Source organism: Otolemur garnettii, unplaced genomic scaffold (assembly GCF_000181295.1).
Source record: "Otolemur garnettii isolate 467f Iridium unplaced genomic scaffold, OtoGar3 scaffold00011, whole genome shotgun sequence".
Classification (NCBI taxonomy): Eukaryota; Metazoa; Chordata; class Mammalia; order Primates; family Galagidae; genus Otolemur; species Otolemur garnettii.
Genome location: NW_003852406.1, coordinates 31,937,427 through 31,951,295, shown reverse-complemented (window position 1 = coordinate 31,951,295; position 13,869 = coordinate 31,937,427). Strand labels below are relative to the sequence as shown.

The window sequence follows — 13,869 nt, the reverse complement described above, 5'->3', positions numbered from 1 at the left end:
TATATATATACACAATGAGAAAATAAACTGCAAGATTAACGCATGCATGTTTAATACTGGAAAAATTACAGCCCTCCAAAATTTCTCCATGTTTGTTATAAAAGCCCTCTGCACTCAACTAAAATTAAAATGATCTTAAAAGGATAATACTTGTAAAGTTTTAAGTCTTTTTAGCCACAGAAACTGCAATGGAAATAAATGTTCAGAGTCATTTTCAAAACAAAAACAAAAATCTATTCTTCTGATGACATGCATGATTAAAAGGTCTATGCAAGATACATTGCTCTACATTCCCAATGACTAGGAAAAAAAAGTCAAGTCAATTTTTAGTTTGCAGATGGTCAAAGGATTTTGTATTCCAGCAGGAGTTCAAATCTTCTGGATCTTTTCACCAACAACTACTGGATTTTCTTTTCTGATTTTCTCAGCAGCATCAGCTTTGTAATTGTAAGAGCAATTGTGTACGTCTGAGTAACGGTGTACACCACAGTAAACATTTCCACATCGGCATTCAAACCCTGAAAATGGATCAATACACGTATGTGAGTTGGTGACAGATTAAGGTCTTTGGCTAAGTAATGCTAAAGAGCATAATGTATTTAGAACCACAGTCTAAATCAACAGTCATTCTAAATAGAGTTTCAAAACTACATCCTTACAGTTTACTACCTGACAGCTTCACTTCTTGTTCTGATCTGTGAACACATTTATACTGGAACAGGTCTTCTCTTGAGCTTAGATGTCTTCAGTTAACATGACTACAATTATTTCCTACCATAAAAATGGTTGCTAAATTAAAAATGTGAATTGTTTCTCAATTTCAAATATTGTGAAAATATATCTACTGTGAAAAGGTAGTCTTAAAATAAAGAAAGATCAAATAGTATCTCTGAAAGAACTGTTAATAACATGGTATCTGTATTAGCTTTCCTCTGTTAGCCTCTGATGGAGATGTCAACTACACTTTGGCTCAGACATGAAGAGCAGGGAGTGAGGGTGCTTAAAGATACATCTACCTTTGATGTAGGCAAATTACTTAGCTTCCCTGAGCCATAGTTTCTGCATCTGCAATTGTGGAATAAGTTACTAAAACAATTTAAAAGGAATGTATTAAGTGCTTAACATGTAGTAAACACACAATAAATGCTACTTTAGGGAAATGCCCAGAGTTGAAGCTAAAATAGATATAATGGATATTGACAGTCTTTATATATTACACAGTACTGGTCCTTGGAACTGGAGGTAACAACCCTGACACAGAAAGCCAAACACTACAAGTTCTTGCTTGTAAGTGGGAGTGATAACGTGCACACAGGAAGCAGAGTGTGGAGTGACAGACCGTAGAGACTCGGGGTGGTGATGGGCAGCTGCTCGGTGGGTTCAATGTGCGCTGCTCCCCAGATGCACGCACTGAAGGCTCTGGTTTCACGACAATGCAATGATTCAATGAGGCAAAACTGCCTGTATATTCCATGAATGCACACAAATGGGAAAATAAAAAATAAAACTGGTCCTGCTCCTTGAATCAAAATTTTATATGATGAAATTGTCAGAATTGAGCATAGGAATCAATATTCTAAACATTACCATTGATGCTAACCTCCTTTACTGCATTTTTCACTTCAGAATTATATCCCATTTGCTTCATAACCATGAATAAAAAATGGAGCAACCACCACTGGATTAGGCTGACTGGACAAGATGGAAATTATTATCTCAGCCTCCTAAACATGAAGTCTGAGTTTTTATGAGATTTGGAAAGACTATCTTTGACACTAAATATGTTTATTTTAAAATGTTTAATCTGTTCATGTTTGTATTTTTTAATTTGGCAAGCTATGGGCCACTCTGAAACATCTTTGATATCAAATACTTCTTTACTGCTAACTCATTTCTTATGTATTCCCCACAAGGCCTGGCATGGTAAACAACTGGTAACTGTCACCATACCACACTGTTTTTCCAACAATCAGCCATAGTACAGCTGACCCCTGAACGGCTCAGGGACAAGGGCTGCAGACCATGTGCTGCTAAAAATCTACTGATAACTTTATGCTCCCCAAAACCATGGATCGTCTACTGATGACTAGGAACCTTGCTGATAACAGAAACAGTCAATTAACGCATATAATACATATTTTTAAGTTACATGTATTTATACCGCATTCTTGTAATAAAGTAAGTTACAGAAAAGAAAATGTTATTAAGAAAAACATAAGAGAAAACACATTTAATATCCTTAAGTGGAAGTGGGTCATCAAAAAGCTCTTCTTCCTTGTCCTCATGGTGAGTAGGCTGAGGAGGAAGAGGAAGGGCTGGTCTTCCTGCCTCAAGGTGGCAGAGGTAGAAAGGAAACATATGCTAATTTGCCTTATTTTGCTTTTTCATTTCCCTAAAAATGTTTCCATATGGTACCAACCCTTCTTCCACCGTGTGCTTTAGTCTCAGTGTCCATATCATAGAAGAGTCCATCCCATGGAAGAAGGCAAAGCAGTCTGAGTTAACACAGTCCTCCCACCAGACTGCCCCGTGTCAGTGTTTCCAACACTGCTCCTTCTCTGTCCTCTTCCTCACTGTCTGGCACTGGTTCAAGACGCTCTCATCTCCAGCAAGTTATCTTCTTTAAATTCCTCTGATGGCATCTATTAGCCCTTGAATTTCTCCAAAATCCTTATCTTGAAACCCTTACCCCCAACCTTTTTGCCATATCCACAGTCTCCTTCACAATTTTGTAGGCTGTCACATAAATCCTGCAAAGTCACACACAGCATCTGGACAGTTTTCCCCAGTAGGAACTGTACTGGTGTTGGTTTTCATGACTTTTCCCGTAAGAACAAGAGCATCTTCAGTGGTGTAACACTTCCAGATAGCCACAACATCTCCATCAGGGTCCTCTTCCATAGTGCTGACATCACTTTCCATACAGTACGGGGGGAATGGCCTACATGCCCTTATAACCCCTGCTCTAGAGACTAAATCACAGACACTGCAATCTGGGGACAAGTAGTCTATTTGTCCCCAGACATATAGGGTTCTAGGTGGCCAGGGACATTGTCCAATATCGAAAGAACTTTGAAAGGCAGTTCCTTACTGGCAAGGCATGCACTGACTTCAGGGGGACTGAATCTCAATGGAACCAATCCAAAAAAGGGGGTCTCACTGTCTAGGTCTCCTGGCACAACCAGACTGGCAGCCAGTGCTTCTCTTTTCCCTTCAGGGCACAGGACTGGCAGCTTTATGGCTAAGGAAAGTCCTAATCATGAGCCTGACCGCCTTTGCACAAAACAGTTAACCCATCCCTTACTGCTCTGACTCCTGATGCTTACTTCTCTTCCCTAGTAATAAATGTTCCCTGTGTATTTTTCCAGCATAGGGAACGTTCTCCTGCCTTAACAACCTGTTTACTGTTTAGGAACAGATCTTTTCTCCTCCATGATTTTCTTAATGACATCTGGGAACTTTGCTGCTGCCTCTTGGTCAGCAGAAACTGTTTCTCCTGTTACTTTGACATTTTTTAGAGCCAAACCTCTTTTTTAAATTACCAAACCATTCTTTACTGGCATCAATGGTCCATTTTTAGATCCTTCACCTTCTGTTTCAAGTGGTAATACAATGATTTGCTTTTTCTCAGATCATGAGCCTAGAGGTATGCCCTTTCTTACAGCAAACCAGTCCCTACATGAAAGCTGCATTTTCAGTAAGAATGCAAGGTTTTCATGCCTACTGACATAGCAGCAGCAATGGTTTCAAAACTTTTCTTTTCTTTTTTTATTTACACTGGTCCTGTATTCATTTATTTTGAAATGGTGGGAAGCTGCAGACCTCAATCAAAGGTACATATTAAGCAAGTCAACTTTTTCCTGTCATGTCATAACTTTTCTCTGCTTCTTGGAAACATTTTTAACACTTACTTAACGCTTCATTTGGGTTCCACGGTGTTATCCAAGGTTTATGGTATTCCACTAAATATGAAAAATATATAGGCACAGACAGAGAGCACATTTTACTCTGACAACAATTTACTGGAGCACCAAACTGCTTACTCAGAGATTACTACTGTCACACAGGGATTTAAGTGGAAGCCTGCAACGCTTGAGCTCACCAAGAAAGCAACACAAGTAGTTCAGCATATACCACGGCAAGTTCTATGCAGTTATGACTTACTACTACTCACCTTTACATTTCTCTCAACTGCAAATGGCCCCACATACAGATTGTAAGGGTGATAACTTTTAACTTATATACTACATTGGTGTGTACATTATAGTAGTACATCATAAACAGACTAGCATCTGCATATGTGGGTTATGTATTCAGGATGTATTTAACGTTTTAACGTATTACTAGATTTATGTATATATTATGGTAGTAGATGGTAAACAGACTGTACTAGATCTGTATGTCACAGCAGCAGATTATAAACAGACCAGCATCTATACGCATACTTTATGCATTTGTGACATATTTAACTTTTTCTTAATTTTTTTGGATATTGCCAGGCTATGTGGTTCATCTTTTGAGTTTTTAAAAACTACCACAAAATTTTGAATAAATTTCTAATATATTTATTGAAAAACTCCACATGTAAGTGGACCTGAGCAGGTCAAATCTACATTGATAAAGGGTCATCATGTCAGCCAAGCATGGAGGCTCATGTCTGTAATCCTAGCACTCTGGGAAGTGAGGCAGATCACTCTGGATCACCTGAGCTCAGGAGTTTTAGACCAGCCTGAGCAAGAGTGAGACTCTGTCTCTACTAAAATAGAAAAACTAGTTGGGTGTAGTGACCCATGCCTATAGTCTCGGCTACTTGGGAGGCTGAGGCAGGAGGTTCGCTTGAGTCTAGGAGTTTGAGGTTGGTGTGAGCTATGACGATGCCACTGCACTCTACCCAGAGCAACAGAGTAAGACTCTGTCTCTAAAAAAAAAAGTCGTCATCTGTTTACTCCCATCTCGCTGTAATATGTGACAGTCTTCTTCACACACATTCTGGGCTATACCTACCCTCCCTAATTCATGATCCCTGAACATGCCCTATTCTTTTTTCTTCTATTTCTCTGAGCTTCTGTTCAGTTACTCACTGTTAAAGACGCAGCTGAAATACTGTCTTCGTGATACTTTCCTAGCTGGGTCTCAAAGAACTCTCATTCCTTTATATAAATTACAAGGGTTACTCCATCTCTGAATTCCCAGAAAAATCTGACTGTACTTAATGTACTTTCTTTGCTAAATAAATCTGAACATTTCCCCCTTCTCCCTTGATGACACCACCATCCTGACAGCTATGTTGCAGCAGCCAGCATCTGCTATTTGTTGTGCAGCAGTCCCACCCTAACATGTCTTGACTCAGTAAACCCACAGGACACCTATGATTAGCCCCATTTTACAAACACGAAGTACTTCACAGCTCACCAAGTACTTCCAAATATTCTCTCCTTGAAAGCACTAGCCAGACTTTTGCCTTGTCACAGCAATTGTCATACTTACCTTACATGTCCAATGCTTTCAGATTCTGGAGAAATAAATTTTTTAAAGAAAAGCTATTCATTTCAGTTTTAGATATATAATTAAAGCTATCTTTATTTCTTTAAAAAAAGATCTTTGGAAGTTGAACTGTATCCAATATAACTCTCCTAGGACCTGAAACAATATATATAATATATTGATATATAATAAAGCTATCTTTATTTCTTTAAAAAAAAGATCTTCGGAAGTTGAGCTGTATCCAATATTAACTCTCCTAGGACTTAAAATAATCTTCAGTGAAATAATAGTAAGCCATGCTTTATTTTAAAATATAATCTTCATTTAAACCATTTGATATAGGCCCTTACCAGTAAGTCCCACTTTCTTCCTGCACATGAAACAGCGATTCTTTTTTTGTTTTGGTTTTTCAAGAGACTTGCTTTGCTCTTCAGATGGCTGCTGTGCCGTATCTGATACTGAAGCTGCCAAAAATAGGAAGATGGTAAAATTTAATTATTTAATAAGATTTTGCTATTTAAGTGGTTGTTTCCTCTCACCCCACCCCATGAATATGTTATTCAGAGGGTAACAGAAGAATTTATTTATTAACATGGGAAATAGTTCACATTCAATTATCAAGTTGTTTATAAAGTATGATGCCCCCTTTGTTGTTTATGTGTGTGTGTGTGTACACATGTGTATATATACGATGGCTCTATAAGGATAGATTTTCCTTTTTTGGTTTAAATATATTTCTAGTTTTTTAAAATAATTATGTAGTTGACTAATAAAAGGCACATACAAAAATACTACTTGGGTACTGTAAGGGAGTGTTCAAGGACACAGCCATATTCAGATTTCTCATAGAACAAGAAAAAAAATGTAAAACCAAGGTTCTATGGAATACTAAGTATGTTTTACATAAAAACATTTAAAGATAAATTGGTGCAAAGAAGCTTTAAAATGTTATAATTAAGATAATAAGTTGATGTTTTTACATACTGAAACCAAACCTAGAGTTGCCAGGTCAAATTATTATTCCTAATCCTAACTAATATGCCCTTCCCCAGCCCTATCTGAATACAGAGTCAGAGTCAATGATAATACCTCAGACACGGTATCTTGCTTTATGACAGTCACTTGCTATGGATCAAATTATTAACCTCTCCGATTTTATCACCAGTCACTATGTCCCCAGGAATCCAGTGCTAAACCACTCTATACCGGGAATATTCCCTTACCTCTGCTCACACTTTACCTCTTCCGACTTGTTCCAAAGGGCTTCCTTTTCTCCCTCATCTATCTACATTTTCTTTTTTAAGGCCAAGATCAAATACCTCTTCTTCATTTCAATTTTCTGCAGCTTCTCACTCTAATCACCCTTAACACCCTTATCAAATACGGGGTAACCCACATGAGCCTCCGCTTCTATCCACTCATCACACACTGCATCCAATCATCTCCCTTAAGTGAAAATCAAATGATGTTCTACCTAATGTTTAAAATTCTTTGATGCCCCCTCACCCCCTAGATAATACAGGGCAGAGGTCTCTCAGATTTTCTTCATCTTTTTGTCCCTAGCCTCACCTCTTACCATCCCTTAACGGTACCTTGGCCATACTGAAGTACCTGCAATTTCCCTAGACTTACCAACTCCCACCTCTGGCCTCTTGCATAATGCTCATTCCATGTCCCTCTTGTCCCTCTCTTTACCTTGGAATAGGAAACTCTACTATGAAATTTAAAGCACTTTTCACATTATTATATGTGTAACAAAACAATTGCCTGTATGACTTAACCTGGTTTAAATGAATTCTTCAAAAGCAGGAACCTGTCCAGGGCCTACCCCAGCATCTCCTAGCACCTATCAGACACTCAATAACTAAACATCACAATATCTGTTGAACTGAACAGCTGAATTACTTACCTACAGTGTTATGTGCTCCTTTCCCCAAACTACACTGAAAGCCTGCTGAGGACAGGGATGGCATCTTATTCCCTATTTATCTCCAGCACCTGTCACAGTGAACTACATAAGGCAGATGCTCAAACATTTGGTGTAATGGATTATAACCTATCTGTGTTAACACATTATCTCATATTTTGACAAAATACAACAAAAGGTAAGATAATACAAACAAGTGAATGTGCACTAATGAAGAACTCTACAGCATGGTTACTTCACTGCAGAAGACAGTTAATATACTGTGAACATTGTACTTTTGAAACAGAATAATAGACACATAAAGCCTTTTATTTTCATTAAATAAATATCCTTAGAATGTAAGCTCTACAAAGCCAGGAGCTGAGTGTCTTTTTTTATTTTGAGTCGTGGTGCCACAGCTCACAGCAACCTCAAACTCTTGGGCTTAAAGTGATTCTTGTGCCTCAGCCTCCCAGCTGGGACTACAGGTGCCCACCACAAGGCCTGGCTATTTTTAGAGATGGGAGTCTCGCTCTGGCTCAGGCTGGTCTTGATCCACCTGCCTCAGCTTCCCAGAGTGCTGGAATTACAGAAGTGAGCCACCACACCCAGCCTTGAGTGTCTTGTTTACTATTTTATCCTCACCTCATAGAACAGTATTAGATAAGGCTTGGTTATGTATCTATAACTCAAAACAGTTTATCTTGCAAACAAAACTATTACATGTATTATCTTTATAAGACATAGTATCTAACACTTGCTACTGTTATTGATTATGCCATCCTACTGGGTGTGAAGTAGCATCTCGTGGTTTTGATTTTTTTCCTAACAATGATGCTAAGCATCTTTACATTGTTACAGGCAACTTGTATATCTTCTTTGGAGAAATGTCTTCTCAAATCCTTTGCTTATTTTTTAATTGGGCTGTCTTTTTACTGTTTAATTATAATTATCTCTCTTATATATTCTTATCAGATATATGATTTGAAAATCTTTTCTCCCACTCTGTGGGCTGTTTTCCTGCTGTCTTTTAATAGTGCTCTTTGAAGCAAAAAATTTTATATTTTGATATAGTTCAATTTATCCATTTTTTTTCCTTTGGTTGCTAAGAAACTGCCTCAACCAAGGACATAAACATTTCTATCTGTTTTAAGAGTTTTATAGTTTTGGATCTTATAAATTTTTAGGCCTTTGATATATTTTGGGTGAATTTCTGCATGAGGTATGTGGGGGGGGGGCAATTCATTCTTTTGAATGTGGATATGAGATAGTCCTAGTCCCTTTTTTTTAAAATTTTTCAAACCATTAATATTTTATTTAACAAAACAAAAACTGAGATATTTCTGGAGTTTATAGTATATTTGATATAAAAATAAGGAATATTCCAAAATACATAATAAAAATACAAAGTTTTTGAATCTAAGTACAGAGAAAATTTCTTTTACATTTCAGTCACCCAGAACAACTGCCCACAATGGAAGAGTTTGACGCCAGGAAAGGCCAGATCCAATGGTCACAGAACCAGTGAGTATGGGCTGAGGGTGTCCTAAATGATGAATGTGAAACTGGCTTGCCACTCTGCCAGGATAACCAGTGGTTGCAAACAAGTTTTCATTAATTGTGGACCACCTGAATAGGAAGTCTCAGTCCACGTGAATAGGTCTCTTATCTTGAGGATAACTGGACTGAGTAATATCCCAAATTAACCAATCATTTTCTGCAATAGCACCAATTTTGAAGGTATTTTTTAAGCACCAGTGTACTGACATTAACAGCATCTGTTCTGATTCAAGAGACTAAATAGCCAAAATATAATAAAACCGGATTTTTCTTTTTTCTTCTCGGCAACCATTAGCTTTATTAAGTTTCCTCAAGATGCCAGCATACACTCATAACAGGGGACTGAACAATAAAATGATCTGTCTATACTCCTTCTAAGTTCCAAATCCTGCAGGTATGATCATCACTCACACTTGCATTTTCTTGGCCACCTTTGGGATCAAACACCAAACCATTAATGAAATCTGAATGGCCCTCTAAAGTCTTACATTCATTTTCATCCTGAAGATCTGAAGTAAATAACCTATTTTTCATACCAGCAGCTGAAGTACAAAATTTGATTACTGGAGGCAATGAATGAATCAAGTCTAGTCTCTGGACTCCAAGCTATGCCATCAACCCTGATTCCATGGTGAAATGTTCATAGTGTTTTATACTGAATTCCGTCAATGTCTGCTTCTTCCTCCTGAAATGTACATGTGCCAATCACCACACAATTATTGCCACCATATGCAATCAGGTTTCCTGAATCCCGCTCTCAAAGGGATTAAATTCTACTACATGCACACAACCTTCATAATCCACAGTGTAGGCAGTGTTTCTTGTGGGATCTTGCTTCATCTTATAAGTCAAAACTCAGGCAATTGTAAAAGACTATTGACTTCTACTGGAAACAAGGTCCTTAAACAGAGAGCTCTGGGAGGCGAACCGAGTTAGTTGGTCTTTGCCGGGGGCTGCTCCCAGTCACTTCTTGTTGAAAAGATCATTCTTTTTTTTTTTTTTTTTTGAGACAGAGCCTCAAGCTGTCCCCCTGGGCAGAGTGCCATGGCATTACAGCTCACAGCAACCTCCAATTCCAGGGCTCAAGCGAGTCTCCTGCCTCCGCCTCCCAAGTAGCTGGGACCAAAGGCGCCCGCCACAACGCCCGGCTATGAAAAGATCATTCTTTTTGCATTGAATGATCTTGGCATCCTTGTTGAAAATCAATTGCCCATAAACCTAGGAGTACATGTCTATACTGTCCATTTTATTTCACTGATCTATATGATTATCCTCATGTCAGTATCACATAGTCTTAGATTATTGCAGTTTGTGTTCAATTTTGAAATCAGGAATTGTTAATCCTCCAATGTTCTTGTTCTTTTTCAAGATTGTTTTGACTATTCTCATCCATTCTTTAAGATTAGAAGAAACCCCGGATTTTTTAACCTACATAGCTTTCCTAATTTAGTCCAAAGGGATTATTCCCCACTGCTCCAAATTAATGCTTTGACAGTTCAACTTTATATGACATCAAGAACCCTCAAGAGATGGAAAGAGCCTGAAAATTCTAGTTCATCCTGTTACTTGAACATAGCAGCCCACTCGATCCTGACCCAAACAATACCTCAGCTTTCTCAGAATGCTTCAGTGATACAAAGCGCACCACTTTAATATATGACTTCAATTCCACTGTTGGAAAGCCTCAAAAATCATCTCTTATTCTAAGCCTCCTACAAACTCCAAAATCACTTTGGCATCATACAGAATAAAAATATCCTTAGCAGTTTACAAAGCTCACTTTACCTCCATTATCTCAATAACTTTTTATCCCCTATAAAGCAGACAGGCCTACATTATCCTTTAAAAATAATAAAAATAAGATTCAAAGAAGTGGGGGTGTCAAGATATGAAAAGCGAATTGATGAATCAAAATTTCATACTTTTTTTTAATTGACCTAAGATGTGAGCGAATGAGAGACTAACCAAATTTGAGCATACTGTTCAATAAAGTCAGCCCACCAAGTACGACAGTTTTAGAGTATACAAAAATGCTTGCATGGATGTCCAACTTGGGGTGTGTGGGCCACATGCTGATTTTGTGAGGATTTTTTTTTTTTGCTTATTGCTGGTGCTGGATATCATAAAAAGTATGTAGACTTTTTTTGCTAATCAGCTTTCTTTCTTTCTTTTCTTTTTTTTTTTTGAGACAGAGCTTCAAGCTGTCCTCTTGGGTACAGTGCCGTAGTATCACAGCTCACAGCAACCTCCAACTCCTGGGCTCAAGCGAGTCTCCTGCCTCAGCCTCCCAAGTAGCTGGGACCACAGGTGCCTGCCACAACGCCTGGCTATTTTTTGGTTGCAGCCGTCATTGCTATTTGGTGGGCCTGGGCTGGATTCGAACCCACCACCTTAGGTGTATGTGGCTGGCACCTTAGCCACTTGAGCCACAGGCACTGAGCACTAATCAGCTTTCATCACTGTGCTATTTTTGTATTTAAAGTGTGGCCCAAGACACTCTTATTATTCCAAATGAGTGGGGGGTGGGGAAGAGTTGGAAACCTCTGAGAAAAGTCTTTGTAATACAAACCTAGCCTTTGTGAATTAGAAGTCACTTACATTCCTAAGTGACATTATGTGAGGTACTGTTTTTTTAAATTAAAAATCATAAATGGGAAACCTGCTGCAATATGCCAAATTTTCAGCCATGAAGCCAAATGAAAGCAGTACCACCCACCTGGTGGCAGCATACCCTAATTATAGACAGAATACCTGTAGAGGAAAAAAAAACTGCTCCGAAAACTCCAATTAAAAATGTTAGAAAATTCTGGTTTAGAAACACAGCTGCTACTCATATACCCTCTTCTAACTGGATTGGTCATCCTGTCTAAATAAATGTCTTTTGACTAAAATAAATGGAATGACACAGAAGAAAACAGACGCCGGTAATAGCTTGTCGAACCAGTTCATCATACCCTGAGCTCTGAAGGGGACTGGATGTGCCAACAGGAACATACACATCCACATTCCAGTTGAATAAGCATCACAATTGTCTAGTGGAAAGAATACTATGCTAGAGCTGGGTGCCTGGATTCCAGCTCTAGCTTATAAGACCACATGACTGAATCAAAGAGATTTTTTTTGTTCTTTTCATCCATCTATAAAATAGATGAAAAAAATTTCTGTATTGAAAAGGGAAATCATAAGTGTATATTAAGTACTTATGAGTGTGTATGTACGTATATAATAATATACACATAAACACATTTACATTTATGTGTCATACATATGAAAAGAAAGGTATTTTTAATTCAATAACATAAAACATTTTTAAAAACTAGGCCTTTGGGCGGCACTTTTGGCTCAGTGAGTAGGGCGCCAGCCCCATATACCGAGGGTGGTGGATTCAAACCTGGCCTTGGCCGAATTGCAACCAAAAAATTAGCCGGGCGCTGTGGCAGGTGCCTTTAGTCCTAGCTACTCGGGAGGCTGAGGTAAGAGAATCACTTAAGCTCAAGAGTTGGAGGTTGCTATGAGCTGTATGACGTCACCACACTCTACCAAGGGCAACAAAGTGAAACTCTGCCTCAAAAAAAAAAAAAAAAAAACTAGGCTGTTAAAAGATTTTATATGTTGAAAACTAATCCTCTTAACTCAAATGAAACTCACACCTAATTTATCAAAGATTCTGCTATGCTGAAATTACAAATGCTAAGTTGTTATTTTTTTTAAAGGTATCTAAAAGCTAATACTGGTTTAATCTAAAAGTCATTCAAATTATATATGGAGTCTGTAAGTTTTTAAAACCCTCTACAATTTTCTTAATAGGATATTATGACTATCATTTGAATTAATGCACTCAGGACAGATGGAGAAAAATACACTCTCCTCCATACACCTAGAGTGGCATATGAGCACTCACATTATGACCGTTCACCAACTGATAACCTTTATTCTCTGTTAAACTTATGTAACTGTTACTGTATCCTTGAGCTTTATACATTTTTTCCCTACTATCAACATTCTAAACTTTGTTCTATCATAAGACAAATAACATTTTCACAGAAGTCTGTTTTCTTCTTTCCTAACTTATCTCTTGCTTCTTGCAATTCTCCTTCGTCATCTGTGGCATGAAACTAACCAGGGTCTAGGCAGCTGCTCTCTGCTCCTTTGCTGCCTCACCTCCTGCTTGCTCCTTTGGTTTTATATTTATTTATTTATTTGTTTGTTTATTATTGAAAATTAGGCTGATTTCATTTATTGATTTTATTTTAGGTTAATGTGAGAATACAAACAACCAAGTCACAATATCTGAATCTCTTAAAGTCCCTCTTGTAGTTGTGTCCGGCCCCCAGAAGGTGTGCCATATACCCCCACATTGTGCCCATTAAGTGGGAGCCCACTAATTCTCCCTCCCCTCTCTTCCCTCCCTTATTCCCCTTCTCCCCAACTTGAACTGAATTGAGTTTTTCTCTTGTGTGGGTGCATATTAGTTTGCCTATTCGCTTCACATTAGTATTGAGTACACTGGATACTTGCTTTTCCACTCTTATGATACTTTACTCAGAAGAATGTATTTCAACTCCATCCAGGTTAATGCAAAAGATGTCAAGTCACCATCTTTTTGTATGGCTGAATAGTATTCCATGGTATATCCTCTGTTTTTAAACTCTCATTTTTCACCTATGCTAAGGACTTCTACATCTCACACGTAATACTGATCATTCCACACATTTAAATGCCTACTATCAATTTTGAAAGTTTATAACTTCCAAGTCGCTGTATCTAAAATTTTGTCTAACAGTGTCTAACAGTCTGAAGTAACCACACCATTGCCACTATGATAAAACTGAGAGCTATGAGACCACCTTGTCTTGTTATTTCCCATGTGCAGTGAGTAACTGAATCTTAGAGGATTTTTTTTTTTTTTTTTTTTTTTT

At 38.0% G+C, this 13,869-nt stretch overlaps 1 protein-coding gene and 1 pseudogene across 1 annotated transcript in view; both read right to left on the bottom strand.

Annotated features, from left to right (window-relative positions):
• Position 1: 1 nt before the first annotated feature.
• Positions 2–13,869, bottom strand: part of ZFAND6 (zinc finger AN1-type containing 6) — an 83,996-nt gene continuing 70,128 nt past the window's right edge. Inside the window, exons 7-8 of the mRNA XM_023510090.1 lie at positions 5,835–5,948; positions 2–518 (exon numbers count right to left, since the gene is read on the bottom strand). Of these exons, the coding sequence (XP_023365858.1) occupies positions 370–518; positions 5,835–5,948 (263 nt within the window). The 3' untranslated portion in view covers positions 2–369. The remainder of the gene's footprint in view (positions 519–5,834; positions 5,949–13,869) is intronic.
• On the bottom strand, positions 8,863–9,937 carry LOC100950578 (annotated as a pseudogene).